The 20,250-nt window shown below is 42.4% G+C and overlaps 1 protein-coding gene across 3 annotated transcripts in view; it reads right to left on the bottom strand.

Moving 5' to 3' along the window:
- Positions 1-20,250, bottom strand: part of PCBP4 (poly(rC) binding protein 4) — a 72,907-nt gene that overhangs the window by 31,466 nt on the left and 21,191 nt on the right. For 2 of the 3 annotated variants that reach the window (XM_053289687.1, XM_053289688.1), the window contains exons 2-8: positions 7,500-7,668; positions 6,811-6,834; positions 6,685-6,717; positions 5,723-5,839; positions 4,753-4,884; positions 3,349-3,477; positions 865-939 (exon numbers count right to left, since the gene is read on the bottom strand). In XM_053289687.1, the coding sequence (XP_053145662.1) occupies positions 865-939; positions 3,349-3,477; positions 4,753-4,884; positions 5,723-5,839; positions 6,685-6,717; positions 6,811-6,834; positions 7,500-7,610 (621 nt within the window). In that variant the 5' untranslated portion in view covers positions 7,611-7,668. Of the gene's footprint in view, positions 1-864; positions 940-3,348; positions 3,478-4,752; positions 4,885-5,722; positions 5,840-6,684; positions 6,718-6,810; positions 6,835-7,499; positions 7,669-19,893; positions 19,982-20,250 lie in introns of those variants that run through there. The other variant, XM_053289689.1, reaches the window with a different exon arrangement.

Here is a 20,250-nt window from a genome sequence, read left to right as displayed (position 1 = left end):
AATCTTTCAAGAAGTGCGGTATAAGTAATAGTCTCGATGGCAGTGAAGATCATTTTCTATATGAAGAGGAGGAGGACGACGATGACGAAGAAGAAGAAGTGGGAGGGGAGGAGGAGAAGGAAAGTTCAGATGAAAGTTTTCTGGGATTTTAAAGGTCTGTTTGGTTTTATAAATAATGGCAAATGTTATTTTTTTAGTTTGGCTTTGTAAACTATTGATAACAGTTTAATATGTTAAAACTCTGAAAAACTGGATTAAAATTAAGTGCGTCTTATAGTCCATAGCGTTTTATAGTCCATAAAATAAGGTAATATGGACCCTTCAGGTTGTCCCAAAGTCCAGTCTGGCTGCCGCATTCTGTACCAATTGCAGTTTCTAGGGGTGTGCACGGACCATTTGGTGTGAATCAGTTCGAATCTGAAACAAATTTGGACCGAACCATGAGTATGCAAACTGGTTCGTTCGCGGCGGCCCAGTTCACTATCAAACTGGTTCTACACATCCCTATTCTGGACAACATACAAAAGCAGCCCCAGGTAGAGTGCATTACAGTAGTCGAGCCTGGTGGTTATCAGCATATGCACCCCTGTTTTAAGCTCAGAAATGGGCGTAGCTGACGCATCAGCCGAAGCTGATAAAAAATGCTCCTAGTCATTGCCTCAGCCTGAGAAACTAGGGAGTTTGGATCCAGGAGCACTCCCAAGCTATGTACCTGGTCTTTCAAGGGGAGTGTAACCACATCCAGAACTGTGCACACACTCTTAGTGCATGCAGTACCTACACACGGAAGTAAAGTGGAGAAGGCAAGACTGATACCCATGAAGTCATGCAGATACTTTCCCTGAGGATTTATGTGCCACCTACCTGATTGGCTGAAAGGAGAACTGGTGCCAAGGACAGGCTGGGATGGTAAGGAATAGTGGCCCCTTTAGGAGGTGACTGGGAAATCAAAGGAAGAATCAGTGTGATTTGTAAGAAAGACCACCCCACCCTAATACTCATCTGTATCCACAATCGCCTTGTTTAATCTTTGTTGTGTTTTTAAACAAAATGGGGTGTGTAGGGAAAGGAAGTGAAACACTGCCTCCTGCCCTGCTCTTCCCTCTTTATGTTCTGTAGCTTTAAGTAACTATCTACCCACCAACTCACTTCTGGCATCAGAACAAGTATGGGAGAAAACTGGTAAAGCTGAGGAGTACAGGGAGAAATGGTGGGGTTGGGATTGAGTTTTGCTCCCCTTCCTTGTGGGCTCTTTTTGAAAGAATTCAGATTCCAGCCTCCTCCCTGGCTTCCATTCAGTTCGTGGCCAGCTGTTGCTCTGTACTGCGGCTATGTCAAAGGTACCTACCATGGTTGCTGGACAGTCATACCTGCCAATATGAATGTGTTTAATATAGATGCAGTTACCTCGCATGTCTGGTTTGAACATAAGAACAGCCCTGCTGGATCAGGCCCAAGGCCCATCTAGTCCAGCATCCTGTTTCGCACAGTGGCCCACCAGATGCCACTGGAAGCCACAGGCAGGAGTTGAAAGGGGCATGCCCTCTCTCCTGCTGTTACTCCCCTGCAACTAGTATTCAGAGGCATCCTGCCTTTGAGGCTGGAGGTGGCCTATAGTCCTCTGACTAGTAGCCGATGATAGACTTCTCTTTATCCAAACCCCTCTTAGAGCCAATCAGGTTGTTGGCTGTCGCCACATCTTGTGGCAGAGAATTCCACAAGTTGATTATGCATTGTCTGAAAAAGTACTTCTGTTGGTTGGTCCGAAAATTCCAGGCAATCAGTTTCATGGGATGACCCCTGGTTCTAGTGTTATGTGAGAGAAAGAAGAATTTCTCTCTATCCACTTTCTCCACACCATGCATGATTTTATAGACCTCTATCATGTCTCCCTGCAGTCGTCTTTTTTCTAAACTAAAAAGCCCCAGGTGCTGTAGTCTTGCCTCATAAGAAAGGTGCTCTAGGCCCCTGATCATCTTGGTTGCCCTCTTCTGCACCTTTTCCAGTTCTACAATGTCCTTTTTTGGATGTGATGACCAGAATTGTACCCAGTACTCCAGCTGTGGCCGCACCATTGTTTTGTATAAGGGCATTAGAATGTTAGCCATTTTATTTTCAATTCCCTTTCTAATGATCCCTAGCATGGAATTGGCCTTTTTCACAGTTGCCACACACTGAGTCGACACTTTCAATTATCTGTCCCCAAGATCACTCTCCTGGTCAGTCACTGAGAGCTCAGATCCCATCAGCATATACTTTAAGTTGGGTTTTTTTGTCCCAATGTGCATCACTTTACACTAGCCAACATTGAACCGCATTTGCTATTTTGCTGCCCACTCACCCAGTTTGGAGAGATCCTTTTGGGGCTTCTCATAATCTGTTTTGGATTTCACTACCCTAAATAGTTTGGTATCATCTGCAAATTTGGCCACCTCACTGCTATGTGATCTTACTTACTGTAATCTGTGTAAAGAAACATAAATCTTTCAGAACAGATCCTCAGCATCTGGGAATATATAAAACTTGATGATGCACAAAAGGCATGTGGGATGCACAACCAGAAGTTCTGAATTGTCTCCAAAGTAGTATACTTTTTAAAAAATTAGATACAAATTAATATGTTTTAAGTATTATACCAGCCACTTGGTCTGCATGCTTATGAATATATCGGAATTACAATCTTGATTTAATCAATGTTATATTAGCTTTTTATCCAAGTTTAAATCAAGCTTTGATTTCAATGAATCAACCTTGGGAATAGCACTAGCAATTTCTTTGGCTTTTGAAAAAAGCTTTTATGCCATGAGCAATTATTATACCAATCCCCCTCTCAACTCAATCCTAAGAAAAGAGGCAATGAGGTTTACAGTGAGAGTGGGGATTATTAGTATTAAGTGTGCCAATATCTTAAAGGCACCACTTTCCCCGTATCATTTGCATGTCCAGTAACCATGCTAGACACCTTTGACATGGGCCCAGTAAAGAGCAACAACTGACTAGGAACTGAAGGGAAGGAGGCTGGATTCTGAAGCACATTACAGATGAGGCAGCAGAAAAAGAGAAAGAAAAATAGGCAAATCCTGCAGGGAAAGGATACACACACACACACACACACACATACACACACACCCTATGTCTTTGTCTATATTTCCCCATCAACTGGGTGAGCACCCAGATCTTAATCCTAAAAATTGCCCATGCACATTTGGAAGAATATGTAGGCCAGTCTAATCTGGGCTATATCAGTTCCCAGCCACTGGGCACAACTTCTCCCTGATGGTGAGGAAGGAGGGTTATATTGTAGGGTTATGTCCCTACCTGATGAGGTGGAAGGAAAAAGAACTATACCTCCAGGATAACAGCGCAGATCTGCCGCACACACTGGATTATAGCATCCGGTACTCCAGAGACTGTAACAGCCCTCTCAGTGGAGTTAGGGAGAAGGTCTCCAGCCACTTGAACTTGTGCTCCTGTAGACTGCAATGAGAAGAGAAACAAACCTGAATCTTTCTTGGCAGTCTGATAAACTCTGCCCTTGTGGAGAGCTGCCAGATCAGAAATACTGCCAGTATTAATCACCGTAATAAGGGTCTTTAAAAGCCAAAAGTTGAATAATCAGAGAATCTTAGCATTTATTCTTACAATTTTCTAACACACACACACACTTATATTTTTAATGGGACCTTCTCAGAGCAATTGAAGTGAGAAAACTTGTAGTATCCCAAATTTCTCTTTACTAAGCAAGACAACAGTGAGATACTTACAGGGGTACTTTACAGAAGAAATGAGCAGACATAAGATCAGCTTTTTGATATTTCAAAAAATATCCACTTTGGTAGAGTAGGATCAACAGTAAACATGAAAACTAGGAAAACAAACTATTGTTACATAGAACAATGTGGATGAGTTCTGGTCCATATGAGCAACACAGAAAGCTCGTTCTTATGACCAGCCCTACCCTTGTAGGGCAGCTCTAGCCTAGCTAGGACTGGTCCTGAGAACTGCTAGGGTCACTCCTGATCCCAGTGCTCCTTTGCCGGGTAGCCCAGGTTCTAAACCTGGGCTAAACATTAGGTAGGAGGATGTGCATGTGCCTCCTAGCCCACTCCCAGCTTGTATGGGTGAGAGGGCTACCAGCAGCTTCTTTTGGGCTGTCAGCGGCCATACTCCCATAGAGCCAGGGGGAAGGAGCAACCCAGCAGCAGGAATTTCCCCAATTCACCGCACTGCTCGAATGGTGCATTGTGGGATATCTGGCAGCCAGGCTGTGATCCCCTTACCTCTTGCTCACCACCCCATTTGCCACCCCACTGATCGTGTGGGTGCATGATGCAATGGGGCCCAGAGGAGGCTCCAATTGTCTGGAGGCAGGCAGGTAGTGTCCTGCCTTTCCCCCAGCCCTCCTCAGTCCCAACCCCAGTGGTCAGTCATGAGGACGACCTCAGAGAGAGGAATGAAGTAATAAGGACAGCAATAATTGGCTTCTCTAGAATCTAGAGAATGAAAGGTTATAAAACACCAAGACCAGGCAGTGTAGTAAAATCAACACTATTAAGAATTTAGTGAAGAAACCCTATTCATTCTTTTGCAAAGCAAAACGATCCAGCCTGCATCTCTGTTCTCCTGCTTGTTCTGTGTATGCGCCACCTCACAGTCCAGGTCGGGACTAGGCTCTAACAGAGCATTATTCAAAAACTGGCTTGGATCAAGAAATGGATTTCTTATGGCCAGCACAGTTTCCAGAGTCTTTACCTCTCGGATCTCCTTTATTTTGGCTCCTGCTTTGCCAATGAGTGAGCCACACTGGCTGGCAGGGATGACTAGCCGCAGTGTTACAGGTGGTTTGGAGATAGTTCCTCCATTGGTGGCTCCATTTCCCAGGTCCTGAAATAAAAACAACAGCACAAGAGTCAAGAAAATTGAACAAATTTTTTCACAATCATCTTTGTGACCTATAGACAATTGTGCGCCACTCTTTCTTGGAGTCCTCCCTTCAGCTACATGAAGAAAGACAGTACTGTGCTCTTATCTCCTGAAGGTCTGATTCTTCACCCTCATTTCAAGTTCCTAATCATTAATGATATTTGGTATTCAGATTCAGTATTCAGAACAGGGCGACCAGTGAGGAATACTCAGTCTCAGTGAAGATGTAACACCTAACCATGCTTATAAGATTGAATCTGAAGATATAATCTCCTAACCATAAGCTTGAGATCACCAATTATTAGCATGACAAGTAACTCCTTTCCCACACAGATACAAATGCCATTCTTAATGTAGGTTTTTTAATTTATCAAAACATTAATTGTACATACAAAATAAATTATATGATTAGAATACAATGTCTAAATCATAACCTTTTTACAAGAACTGTGGTTGAACATTGTCATGTACATTGCTGTCTCAAAATACCACACATGAAATTCATGTTCTCGAGAACAAATTGTCCAGTTGTCTTCTTTCTCTAGTCTATATTAAGTTTATCAATTTGGCCATAGAAACAATATCCCAGGCCTTAATTAACCAGTCCATTATTGACTCTTTCTTACCTATGTGCAATCAATATGCCAGCGTGATTTTGTGAACAATTTGTGTGGTTTTTTTTAAAAATCCCTTCAGTGGAGAAAGGAGAACTTCTTCCAATGCTACATTCTGCATATTTTTCTGAGTTACTGATGCTCTGAGAGGACACTGTGCCATTTTGAGCTGCTGGTTGCCTTACCTCTTCCAGTTTGAAGGCTATCATGGAAACAGCTCTGAAAACAGCATCAGTGGATCCTGTAATAGTCGTGATCCTCTCTGGACACGATCCCTCCGAAATGGTGATTCGGGCAGTACTCTAAGAAAGCAAGCCAATAATAAAAGTAGAATTTATACATTTTTCTTCCTGAAGCCCTCTTCAGGCATTCTGTAATATATTTATAATCCCAATATAAAAATGCTAGAGAATAATGAGCTAACTTTAGATTAGGTGCTAACTTTAGGTGTGGAGAAAGTGGATAGAGAAAAATTCTTCTCCCTCTCACATAACACTAGAACCAAGGGTCATCCCATGAAATTGATTGCCAGGAAATCTAGGACCAGCAAACGGAAGTACTTTTTCACACAACACATAACCCACTTGTGGAATTCTCTGCCACGAGATGTGGTGACAGCCAACAACCTGGATGGCTTTAAGAGGGGTTTGGATGACTTCATGGAGGAGAGGTCTATCATTGGCTACTAGTCAGAGGGCTATAGGCCACCTCCAGCCTCAAAGGCAGGATGCCTCTGAATACTAGTTGCAGGGGAGTAACAGCAGGAGAGAGGGCATGCCCCTTTCAACTCCTGCCTGTGGCTTCCAGTGGCATCTGGTGGGCCACTGTGCGAAACAGAATGCTGGACTAGATGGGCCTTGGGCCTGATCCAGCAAGGCTGTTCTTAGCTTTAGAGAAACACTGACCAACAGCACTTCTGCTGGCTGTTTCAGCCTCCTGTTTCTTCAAATCTCTCTACACATTCTTCTTGACTTTCACTCTGAATCCCCACTTGCCTCACAATGGTTTTTTGCATGCAAAATGACAGCACTGCACATGCATTCCGAGCCATTCCATGTCTGAAAACTATCCAGCTGGCAGCCAGAGAATAGACACTCCACCCTACCCCAATTCAAAATGGCGCTGCATTTTCCCTCACTACACTTACTTGTTCCCGTATCTTCTTCACGGTCTCTCCTTTCTGTGGGATTAAGGACAAGTGAGGTGGTTAGATTTGTACAGCTTCACAGATATGACAGAGAAACAGCTGTAGCACATGGCGACACAGTCTTACCTTGCCTATGATACTGCCAACTTCCTGCAGAAAAACAAAGGCAAGAGAGGCTGCGTTAGAGAAGATTTACAAATCAGCAACAAACAGTCTGAGCACATCTGCATAGCTGAAGATGAGGAAGCAGCACCTTTCTTTCCCAACATGAAAGCGTGAGTCATTCCACCACCTCGCAGCTTGAAGGAGAGGGCCGTCCCTCTTCCTGGCCTTTGGCCAATCGCTCCTCTTCCATGCCTTTACTCTTCCTTTTAAAAAATTGTTTTGGTGAACTGGCACCTATTTATCTAAACACCTTGGTAATGTCGATGGCTAATTTATTTTAGCAGGAGTCAAAACTGGCTATTTTATTCATTCATTCTCTGCATTCACATACTGCCTTTCTGCCAAGGCATCCAAGGCAGTTTTTAAACTTCAAATAACAAAACAAAACAAATGTTTTTTAAATGTTCACACTCTTATCGCAAGATTCCAAATTCAAGGCAGAGAATGTGTGGAGAGAAGTGTTGCCTTCCTGATTCGGGAGCAGAATAGTGCTAACTGGGTTGGAGGGCTTGGGGCTGCATAGTAGCAAATGCTTCCGGGGGCAGGGGTGGGGGTGGCAAGGGGCTGCAATCCTAATCCAATGGAAGGTTTGCTGTTGACTGCAATAGGATCGGGGCTGCAGCCTTCTGTAGCAAGCTCAGTTGACCTACCTTCCCATGCATAAGCATCCGGAGGGTGAGAGTGATGCTGAGTTCCGTTTCATCTAGCCCATTATCTGAGCCACTCATCCTGTCTGGTGATGCCATGGTGTAGGAATGCATGGATCTGCTTCTAAGGAAACCAATACCCAGGATCTATGAGGCCTTGAAACAGCCAAATCTGCAAATACACAGAGAGAAATAAGAGATACATGTGGAACCTCGTTTGTAACACCCCAATAAGCTGGCAGGGCTGTGGAGAGTAATAGAAAGCAGCTGGGTTTCACAATGCTTCCTGTCTCAAAGCACCTAATGCTGATGGCAATGAAGGGAAACATTACATGAGCTAACATAAGTGTGAAGCTGTGATTTCATCACCCAACCGCAGCTCTGTTTTTGCTCACACACCTGAATTTGAACCCTCATTTTGTAGTGAGTTTTGCTGCTGAAACTTGAGTTTAGAAGGCAACATTGTGTTGTCTGAATTCTGCCACCCGGTATAATCTGGGTTTCATGCCCATGATCTGGTGTGAGATGTCAGAGTTGCAGAATCATTGGGTAGCAGTGGCCATAGTGTGATCCAATTCAGCATATATGCAAGTGGAGAATTGTCAAGGAAGACCAACACAGATGTGTTGGACTTCAGAAGAGAAAACTTCTCAAAGATGAGGGGACTGGTGAAAAGGAAGTTGAAAGGGGAAGTCAGGAGAGTCAAATCACTCCAGAAAGCATGGAATTTATTTAAAACCACAGTACAAGAAGTACAGTTGGAATGTATACCAAGAAGGAGGAAAGATACCACCAAGTTCAGCAGGATGCCAGTGTGGCTAACAAGTAGAGTTAGGGAAGCTATAAAGGGAAGAAGACTTCCTTCAGAAAATGGAAGTCCTGTCCAAATGAAGAGAACAGAAAAGAACATAAACTCTGGCAAAGGAGATTCAAGGAGACAATAAGGAATGCAAAAAGAGAATTTGAGGAGCAAATAGCTAGAAGTGTCAAAGGGAATAACAAAAACTTATTTAAATATATCAGAAGTAGAAATCCTGCCAGGGAGGTGGTTGGACCCTTAGATGATGAGGGTGTGAAAGGGATTATTGAGGATAAAGAGATTGCAGAGAAGCTGAATGAATTCTTTACATCTGTCTTCCCGGCGGAGGATACTGACCATATACCCTCTCCAGAATTGAGTTTTTCAGGTTTAGTGGCTGGAGAACTGGGCCAATTTGAGGTGACAAGGTAAGATGTTCTAAATTGTCTTGAAAAACTAAAAATTAATAAATCGCCAGGGCCAGATGGCATCCATCCAAGAGTTCTAAAGGAAGTCAAATGTTAAATTGCTGATCTCCTAGCAAAAATATGTAACTTGTCCCTACATATGTAACTACATATGTAACAAAAATATGTAACTTGTCCCTGTACCAGAGGATTGGGAAGTAACCAATGTAACTCCGATTTTCAAAAAGGGATCCAGGAGAGATCAGGGAAATTACAGGCTGGTCAGCTTAACTGTGGTGCTGCGTAAATTGATGGAAAGCATACACAGAGTGAGGATTCTCGGTTGTGAAATAACTTCTTCATAGGGATTCTCTATGAAGAAGTCATTTCACAACCAAGAATCCACAACATATAATAATTTTTAAAAATTCACCCCTGGCAGTGATGGCAAAAGCTCACAGGGGACATAATGGATATTGCTGGGGACAAAATGAAGGCTCAAATCAATGAATCAATTGGAGCTCAAATCGAGAGTGATTCGATTCAACCTTGAATCTGGTAAGTATCCTCAAGGGTTATTTGATTTGAGTTTGAATTGCTTGAATCGCACAGACTTGAGTCAAATCAATTCGGCCATGAATCAATTAGCACATCCCTAACACAGGGACATTGAGAAAGCACGTGGAGACATCTGGGAAGTGTACTTCTTCCCAGTGCTATTTCCATGGCAGCGGTGGAGTGGTGTATGAACTTATGAGGGAATGCAAGGAGGTGGCAATGGGAAGAGAACTCAAGCTAGGGTGAATGCTGATGAGGAAGCACAAGCTGGTGGCAAGATAAGATGGGTCCTTACAAGCTATATGAGGCAGTGGGGACAGGCTGCGAATGGTCTTGTGAAGGCACATATGGCAGCAATGAGGTGGCAATTGCCCTTACCAGGAGTTTTCCCAGGCAGGTTTTACTGCGGGGTTTTCTGCAAGGCTTTTCTGTGAGTTCAAAGTTACAAAAAAAGAAAAAAATGACACAAAAAGTGGATTTTTTACTCTGGATATAATTCGGGCTACACTCTAACACAGGATGAAAAACCTGAATTATTTCTGAAGTGTTCCCTGATAGCTCACAGAGACTTCGGGGTAAATTTGGCCAATATGTGAGCATACACCTCCATTCAGGAGGAGTTGTGAACTAAAAGCTGGGTGTGAAAAAGTTCCTGGGAATGCAAAGTAGAGGCAAGATGCCCAGGACCTTGAGGTGGCATATAAGGTAGTGGCAGACTGCCTTTGAAAACAGGTTTTGCATCAGAGGTATACTGCCCAAGAATCAGAAGACTCCTAACCAGCATGGGTAGGCTCTTCCCCAGAGTGTCTAATCGGATTTCCCTTTTAGAAATGCCTGGAATTTCAGTAATCCGAAAACATTTAAGATGAGAGTGAAGATGCTTTATATTTTCACTCATGCTCTAAAAAGAATGGAAATTGCAAGCTAAGGTGCCCACCTTAACTTCTGTACCATATATCCTGTAAAGGCTTTGTACAGTCTGAAATATGATGATATCTTTAGAAATGAGGCCCCATAAACCCACACTTTGTCTTGATCAGGGATGTATCAGGCAAAAGTTCATCAGGGGCATCTGGAGGAAGTGATTGGGGAAGCTGCACCTGTTAAGTCTGCCTAGATGCATCCTTCCCCAGCTCTATGTCCAAATTAAAGACCAGAGCAAAGTGTGACTCCATGGAGCCGCATTTCTAAAGCCATCATCATAAGCCAAGCTGTACAAAGTCTTTACAGCTTATATGGCGTTAAGAAGGGCACCTTAACTTGCAATTTCCATTCCTTTTAGAGCACAAGTGAAAATGTGAAGCATCTTCACTCTCATCTTAAAAGTTTTTGGATTACTGAAATTTCAGGCATTTTAAAAAGGGAAATCCGATTAGACAAGTTAGAATTTGGAATGCCCAATTTGTGTGTGGAGTGCTTCCAAGGATCTCAAATGGACTTCAGGGTCAGTTTGACTGGTGTGTGAATGCACACACTCTCTTCTGGTGGAGATTTGGGGTAACAGCCCTGTCTTTAAAGCCTCCGGGTGGTTGCAGCAGAGGCGGAGGGAAAGGCACACTTGGTTGTGCTGGTGGCATGAGCTGCTGCTCTTTTTGGCAGCATGGCAATGAAGCAGTGGCTGTGTTTTACTTTTTCCAAGGAAAAAGAAAAAGAACAGTCTGTGAGTGTGGGGGCAGCAAACAAGCAGCATAGCAGCTTTTTATAAAACAGGAGCTTAAAGGCAAGGCAAGCCAGATTGAGTGGTTAGGGCTTTAAATCGGCTTTCTTTTGTTCAAGCTGATTTTTGTTAATGGTGGGGCAGGGAAGAAGCGTCTGCTTGTTTATGAGAGAGAAAGTCAGACACAGTTACATGCATACTTTCTTGAGAGTAAGGCTATTAAACTCAGTGGGACTTACTTCTGGGTAAATGTGCATAGGATCTGATACATGTCCACTACCTTACCCATTTTTTAAAATCCCTTTCTGTCCATTCTTCATTATATTAAAGGATTAGCAACATTGTAAATTCTTCTGTATTTTCCATGGCTGGAATCAAATACTACTGTCACATACTCCTTCCTTCAGTTTAACAACATGGATTAACAACATGGAAACCTCTTCTATCTTAAATCTAAACCCAAAACATCCATATTTTTTTTTAAAGAGCATGGCTACTATGCAACATAAGAATAAATTCAGTGAAATCAATGGGCCTTACTTTTGAGTAAACATGCATAGGATCAGACACATAAAGAGAGAACAGAAGGAACTGAGGGATATATTTAGCCAAGCACTGAGATGCAGCTATCTTTTGCAAAAGTTAGCATAATGCCAAAAAATTTACATTACCGCCTAAAGCAGGTTTGAAATAATTTGGCCTGATAGTCTGGGGGCACTGGGCTGGCTTACTGCAATTCCTACATATCTGGGTCTGTGGGATTGTTTTTTAAAGCCTCATTGTTAATTAATATGTGTAACCTTTGCAAAGTTACACAGTCTGGCTTTCTTCCTTGATACGGGGGAAACATTTGAGCACTGCTTAAGTCAAGCAAGCACTCACGTATTTCTAAGCTGTGTTTCTTAAATCAAAGCTTATGTTAAGAAAGTGAGGCTGGATTTTTATTTAAACTAGTCATTTTTAGAAACTGTTCTGCCTTTTTGCATATAGTGTCCTAACATCTTAGTGCTGAAATGTGCTCAAGGTCTCATATCTCATTTGTATTCTCATAACATCCATTTGAAGTAACTTAAGCTGAGGAAGCATATGACAGTAGCATTTGATTCCACGGAAAAATATAGAAGAATTTACAATTAGGATTGAATAGCTTCTTAAGATAGTTTACAATTACAACTGACATTCACGGGATCTCATGACTAGCAGCCTGTGGCAGACCTCTACTTCTCTATGAATCTATCTAATCCTTTCAAAATGCTAGCTAAACTAAGTACGGAATTCATAGGTAAAGCAGGTCTGTGAGACTGGTGTTGAATAGTAATGTTACTGATTTTATTTTGGTTATACATACAACCCAGTTCTGTGTAAGTCTAGTCCTGAGACTGTCTCCTTCAATTCTATGCTTAGAAAGAGAAAATCCCACTGGATTTGGACATAACTATGAGAGGATTGGATGTGGATCAGGAAGACCTGGGTTCAAATTCCCACACAACTATGAAGCTCATTGAGTGGCCTTGGCCCAGTCACCAACTTTCAACATACTCTATCTCAGAGGGCTGATCTGAGGATCAAGGAAGGGAAACTCTGAGTTCCTTAGAGGGAGGATGAGATAACAAGTAGTTCTAAGCAGAATGGAGCAGTGTTCCCGCTAAGATATGCATGTGTGTGTGCGCACTCACATGTTTTTAAATGTCTGCTCAGTTAATTTTCGTTCCCACTCAGGTTTATTCAGCAAGGCCCCATTCTGAATGCATGTGCGCGCACACTGCCTTGATACTGCTGCCCAGAACAAAACTCACTCCACGCACAAATTAGAGAGAACACTGAATTGGAGCCTACTTTACACTTATTTGAACATGGCAGTTCTTACCTAAGCTCCCCTCCTGTGTGCTGTAAATTTCATTTGTATCTGACTATCAACATGTGGCTTACACAGGGGTATTGCTGTCTAAATGGTTTGAGTGGCTGCCAAAGATGGCAGATCAGCAAAAACAACAACCACCCCCAAACACCTCTGTTGTGGTCTGCTAGACACCTGTCTTGCAAACTGGGAATTTGATTTGTATCGGATGGTAATTGCCAATGTTTGTAGAGGTGGGGTCACAGATGTGGCAATCTCTTAAACCTTCTTTCCTTCAGAAAGTAGCCTAAAAATGGAATGGATTGAAGTTCCAATTCTATAACTGTGTAATAGTGCATTTAATTGTTAGCATAATGCCTAAATGTTTACATTACCATTTAAGCGGGTTTGAAATAATTTGGCCTGATTGTCTGTGGGGGCGGGGGCAATCCACGTAAAGTGTGCTGGGCCCAGATAATCCTCTTGATGTCCCTGCTGGCAGCTAGCCTTTTAGTTTTTTTGTTTCTGTTTCATAGCTAGGAGAAAGTAAAGGAGTGCACTTGAGGACAACACTGGGGAGGGGGAAGTTGGTAGATCCCCTTCATGAAATCCATAAGTCCCCACCCTGAATTTTAGCTAATCAATGCTCCCCCTGTAGCCTTCTAAAACAGTAACTATATGGAAAGCCAGCACAAAATGTAAGAGAGCTGGGTCCCATCTGTTTTCTCCCTGTAAATCAACCCCACCCCTGTGTTAAACCTGACTTGCTCTCCCTAGTTTCTTGTACAGAGCAAGTTCCCTTTAAACGAGTGATCCCCACATTGGGATGCTGAGTCTGTTCCCACGTGCAGCCTAACCTGGGTTAGGCTAGGCATGAGAACAGCCGGGAATGGGCCCAATCCCGGGGGGCAGTGCCGCCTCGCCCTGCTATTAACCCCGCCTGTTAGCCGAAGTCAAGGGAGCAACCCCTAGTTACTTGCTTGTGTGCAAACACAGGCTGCTTCCAGCCTCGCTGCACACAGAGATGGGAACGTAGAGCGTTTCTTGGGGGAGTCCCCCAATGTAGTGCACATGTTACATGCTATATTGTGGGCTTCACGGAGGCCAGAACAACGTCCCAGCTTCAGATCAATCTGCCCTGCTCTGCACTGCACTGCACGGAGCAGGACTGACTGTGTGGAAACTCGGAGCGCGCTGCCAACTGATGATAGTCTGGGGGAAGGCAAGGTTTGGGAATCCTCCCGCCACCCACCTGGTAGGTCATAGGAATGGCCCCTGTGCATATTTCAAGAGAAATGATACCAAATGAAACAGATTAGCAGGATAAATAGACAACAGGCTAAAGAGGAGAAGTGTACAAAGGGTGGTGTCAAACTGCAGCTCTCCAATTGTTTTTGGCCTACAACTCCCTTCATCCCTGGCTACTGGCCACTGTGACTGGGGAAGATGGGAGTTGTAGGCCAACAAGAGCCAGAGGAATGCAGTTTGACATCCCTGTTTCAGCAATGGCAGAAACTGAAGCTGGTTTTAGCAAGGAATGGTAAAGGAGTATTTGTTTTCTCTACTATTTGTCCACAGTTTAATGGGAAGCATTAAAAACTGTTCAGCGGCCATCTTGTGCTTGATTACTTGCTAAGGTTTTGTCATGATAATAATGTTTCTTCATTGGGCCTTAATGGCTACACAAAGCACACCCGTTCTAGGGGCTATTCACACATGCAGGCAAAACCAGGATAAGGAAGCCCAGCTGGGATTTGCCTGTGTTTGAGAACTGCAGGGAACCATGCAGCTCCCAGTAGCCAGCAGCACAGCCGCAAACCCTGTAGGGAGCCTTCGCTGTTAGCAGGGGCGCATCTAGGGTGGGGCAGGCAGGGCACGTGCCCCGGGCACCACTTAAAGGGGGGTGCCATTTTTTAAAATGTAATTTTTTTTTAAAGGCCACCAAAAACAAAATGGCCACCACGCATGCTCAAATGGCCTCTGTGAGGCCCTAGGCCATGCCAGGTGGCCATTTTGTTTGACTACCACACATGCTCAAATGGTCCCTGCAAGACCCTAGGCCTTGCCTGGCCTCACAGAGGCCATTTGAGCATGCGTGGCAGCCTCCAAAATGGCCACCACGCCGATCTTTGCAGTCCCAAACAGGCCCAAAAATCAGCCCGGGACGGGCTGTGGCGGTGAATTAAGAGGCCAGCGGGGGGAGGGGAAACCTTTACAGACCCCCTCCACACAGCCTTTAGGAAGCCCCCTGAAGGGGCTACAGGTAATTTTTTTAAAATTTAATATAATATTAGTCACTGTACACATATTCAGTTTGGCACTATGTGCAGAGAATCAGGGCTTGTGAATACTGAGCTGAAGTTTATGAGCTAGGATTATGTTTATTTGTTCTTACTTTGCTTCTTGTGATAAGTGAGTTAAATGTGATGTCTTAATCATATGGCTATTAATAGTATTAATAGTGAGTTTGTCTTTGAATCAGTGTGAAATCCTTAGTATTAAGGCCACTGGGAGTTTCTTGCTCTCTTTCTCTCATTTTAACTGTCTTTCTGAAATATTAGAATATATTCCAAGCACTGACACAGTTTAGTTACTCTGCATATCCTTTAATTATTTTTTTTGAGGGGGGAGAGCATAAAATAGTATTATTTAAACACCATTTTAAAAACAAACCCATAACATGAGGACAAGGAGGGACGCTGCTGAAGGGCAACGGATTTAGAACAAGGAAATCCTTCTTTCCCCAGCCTGTGTACTCTATCACAACAAAGGCAATCCAGGTGTTAAAAATAGGCCTGGGTATAAGATAAAAGACTATTTTGAAACTCCAGGCCTCTCAGACAATCTGGCTTGATATTATAGGGAAGTCCAAAAGACAGTGTCCAAACCCTTTCCAAGAAACTATTTTCAGGATCGTCCAAGGATTAATCCCCTCCGGAACTGGTCCGCATGCGACAGCTCCCTAAAGGTCTGTATGTCACAACAAACTATCTGTACAATAAATGTTGGACTTTTTAAATAAGGTCCTCAGCTATGGACAACACTGATAATTGTGCTAATGCACAATGCCCTTATGATGCTGCTGGATCATTATTGCTGATTGTTCTACATCCCAGTTCTCCAATAAGCTAACTCAAACTACTGTGATTTAAACTAATGAAATTTAAATTTTAATCTATTCATACTTACTTGGGAGTAATTCCCATTCATTCAGTGGGATTTCTGAGTAACCATACAAAGGACCAGGCTGTAAAATCAATTAAACTGATTGACCAAATGCTTCAAGCAGCTTATTATTGCTTGGTTGATTTTTCTGTTTTTTCTCATCGCAGGGCATTCTGCATCTTTTAAGCCAGCCCTGGTTTCCTCGCAGAACTTCTCTTTTTAATTTTATATGGTTAAATTGTGCATACTCCCTCTTGCCAGGGAATCTCTTGCAATTAATTAAATAATAAACCTGAAAGATTATTTAGATCACCTCGGTGTTCTTCACACAGGGCTTTTAGTTCGCATCTCCTCTGGAATGGAGGTGTATGTTCAAATATTGGCCAGATTTATCCCGAAGTCCCTGCGAGATATCAGGGAGCACTTTACACACGATTTGAGTTTTTCATTCGCATTAGAATGTAGCTCGATTTATATCCAGGGTAAAAAAAATCCACTTTTTGCGTCAGTTTTGGTAACTTCAAACTCGCATCAAAGCCTCACAGTAAAGCCTGCTGTCTGAAAACCTTTCTGGTTTTAGTTTCTCCTCTTCCAGATTCCCTCTCTGCGTTAGGACTTTTCCAATCATACATTTGCCAATCAGAGCAAGCAGCAGGAGGAAAATGGTCAGAGGGGAAAGAGTTAAACAAACTTATGTTTCCGCAGGCCTTTTGCTGAGTTACTTTCTGTTGGACACAACTTCTATGTTTCACAGAGGGTTTTGTTTTGTATTTTAATTAGAGCCATTTACTACCAGTAATTTACTGCAAGTCTGATAAATCATTCTGGGCTAGATAGTATATTAAAACAAGCACACAGTTCTCCACAGTGCTGATGAGTCATGGAAAAGATAACCCTTCCAGGATCTAGCTCAGGCCTTTAAGGACATGGCACATGCTGAAGGAAAGCCTGAGAGATAGTTACTGGTCCTAGCTCATCCAGTAAGCACCATGGCTGAACAAGTATCATTTGAATCTAGGTTTCCCTTGTCTCAGTACAACATTCTCTCTCTTACTACACCACCCAGATTCTCAATAGCCTAGGCCTAATCTTTGTTTCCCATTCATATGTGATACGTGTTTCCTCCTGCATAAGCATTTTTTCCTTAAGTCAATACTGAATTCGCACAACTGCAACTATGCATGCACCCCATGATAAATCTGTTGCAACTTGCAGGTAAAAAACATGTGTTTGAGGCAAGGTAGCTTGAGGCTAGATCACGGAGTGATATATTATTGGACTGTTTCTACTACACAGAGTTAGCAGACAAAATTAACTAGGTGTGAAGATGCAATGATGCCCATTCACTCTCATATTTAAAAAAGAAAGAGACAAAGACTCTGATAAGGAAGGATGATAGGCAGCACAAACAATGGCCAAGAGTGATACATCACAAGACTCCACGCTCCAAACAAATCACAATGCTGTACCAAACGGTCCACAAATAGCCAAGTATCAATCTGTTCTCCAACACCCTCCACTCATTCTAAACAGAAACATACATTGAACAGCCCCACAAACACATTCTGTACACTCACATGCACACTCCAAACACACATGTGCGCACACACACACACACACCGCCCCCCCCCCCAAAGCGGCCCTCATTTTACATTTTCTGGTACAAAGCTCAAAATGTGGGAAATGTATCATTTTGGGCCAGTAAGCTGTCTATTTTAATTCCTTGTCCGATGAAGTTTACTGCAAAAGTGAAGAAACAATAATGAGTTTTCCCAAGAAACAGCTATCCTGGGGCACCTTAAAAGCTAGTAACTATTTTCTAATGTTTTCAGATGCAGAAGTCTCAAATTCACATTTTCAAGCTAGCAGACTGAAACTCTCTACCTACAGGGTTTGGAAACGCTATACTTTGGGCTTTATTTTTTATTCAGGATCCATCATGATACCAGATTTTTAGAGAGCTGGCATTATGCCCCTTTAATTAAGTACAAATGTTTTTGTGAAAAAACTCTGGAAGTGATGTGCACACAACGACAATTCATGGTATGGAGATGCAGCTCATCATACAATTTTCAGCAGCAGATTGTATTTTAAAAACTGCCAGTCTGGATGCATCTGAAGTGTATTAATGACAGGCTCCTGGAGACATGAGCGATAACAGCTGACATCTGCTTTTGTGCCATGGATGTGTCACTTTGCTCAGTGGTTGCACAGTGAACCCTGTGCAGGCGTCACCTTTTACCCTCTGCTTCTGAGGGAGCAGAAATGAGCACAGCTGCTATCAAGGGTCCCCCGCTCCACTTTCTTTATGTAGCAGCTTGATTCAGACTGCCAGACAGACAAGAAGCTAACAAACAGCTACACAACCAAAGCAATGGAGTTCTGTCAATCCGTCCGATAGAAAATGGTATGGGCTGTATCCAAAGAACATTAATCCTGTTGAAGCACCATTGAAATCAAATGCCACCTTCTGGGCAGACTAAATATTAAAATATTTGTATCATTGCATTGTTATTGGTACATTGCATTGTCAGTCATCATTAATTTCAATGAAAGTTATTATTAATCTTTTGGATTCATGATCAACTAACCCTATATTTCAAATTCACTCTGTTATTATAACAGTTTAAAAGGAATTTTTAGGGTACCCATTGTTACAAGTAAAGGAAATCAACAGACAAGGCAAATACTCACCACGCCAGGAATGCTAATGGCGCTCAGTGCTCAAGGAGCAACTAACTTTCTCACAATACTGACTAATTACATAAGGGCTCTTGTATGCCTAGAAGACTATGTAGCTCAAAGTGTCACAATAGCATCTATAACCACCAGGAAGGGGGAATATAAGATGCCAATTCCCAGCACTTATTTTCAAAGGATTTTAAAATGATCTGCCATATTTTCAGCCATTTTCTTTACATTTGCTCGCTGTCAATTAATCTAACAATGCAAACTATATTCAAGAGAGTAGGCCTGTGAGGGTTTCTGGTGATACATGTACCAGGAACCTCGATGCTTCTGTTTCATTAGTGTTTTGATACCCACAGAATCTAGAACTCCTTGTTGAAGAGTTTTGGCCATATTTGGTAGAGACAGAAAAAGTCTCCCACAAATGTCCAAAAGTCTTCAACAAGGAATTTCAAATTCTTTGGGCACCAAAACAATCTGGTCATGTCTGACAGAATCAACAGGCTTTAAAAACACTGTAGTTAAGAGCAAAACCAGGCATACAGTGACAACAGGCCTGTGTTTCTTTCGATGTGTCTGTTCCATTCAGATATAAAGTGTAGTGGGGCGGTCTAGCTATATCATCATAGGAGTCAAATCTTGTATTGTGTTCACTGGCCACCTCAATTCACACTGCTGCCATTAACCTTTGAATGCCTTAATGGCCTAGGACAAGAGTCCTAGAACGGTGTCTGCCTGAATGTTAAAATAATCACTGGAGGCCCTTCTCCAAGTCCCATCCCCATCAGAGGCATGGCAGGTAGATACTAGAGAGAGAGCTTTTGCCAAGCTGCTGCTTGGATTGTGGAATGCCCATCCCAGGGAGATCTGCCAGGCTCCTTCTCTACTTATGTTCAGGCAAACAGCTAAGACTCTTTTTGTTCAAATAGACTGTTGAACTTTTATCATGGTTGGGCAACATTTTCTGGGGTTTGTCCCTTTAAAAAAACAAACATCTGTGATATTTGTTACCATAATGCTGCATTTTGATGGACTGTTTTATGTGCTACTTTAAATACAATTCATAGAAATGCTTCTTATAAATATAGTTATACTAGCAGGTGAGACCTGCCGTTGACCAGGCAAAGACATTTTGTGCAGATTAGACTAGACTTCTAGGAAAGTTCAAGGAATTAAATATCTCTCATAGAATTTTTTAATTAATGTGCAGACAAAAGGGAAGTAAAAATAGTTTTAAATTTGTACAATTTCAACTTCAAACATTATTTATTTTACTGGATAATTACCATACATAGTAAATTTGAATCTGAGAAAGATCTTCTGCTTCTCTTCAGCATGTCATTTTTGAATTAATGATCTGAGTATTGAGTGTTAAAGTCTGTCGAGAACAATAACAGTTAAAATATGATGTTTATATTCAGCACTACTTATAAAAATACTCCCCGCAAAATCTGATCAGATTTACACCCTGCAAAATGTGAACCTTTCCCCTGGCATATTCTAGTGTTAAAAGTAGCACATTCAGCTAATTCAGTGGCAGGATTGTTCATGCAAAATTTGGTATCTGTAGTTAATCAGGAAGTATGTTTTTATTTTGTATAAACAAACTCTTCAAAATATGTAATAGAAAACTATATATGTGT

This window comes from Hemicordylus capensis, chromosome 2 (genome assembly GCF_027244095.1).
Source record: "Hemicordylus capensis ecotype Gifberg chromosome 2, rHemCap1.1.pri, whole genome shotgun sequence".
Lineage (NCBI taxonomy): Eukaryota > Metazoa > Chordata > Lepidosauria > Squamata > Cordylidae > Hemicordylus > Hemicordylus capensis.
The sequence above is the reverse complement of the archived record's forward strand: the minus strand, read 5'-3'. Positions and strand labels throughout refer to the sequence as shown.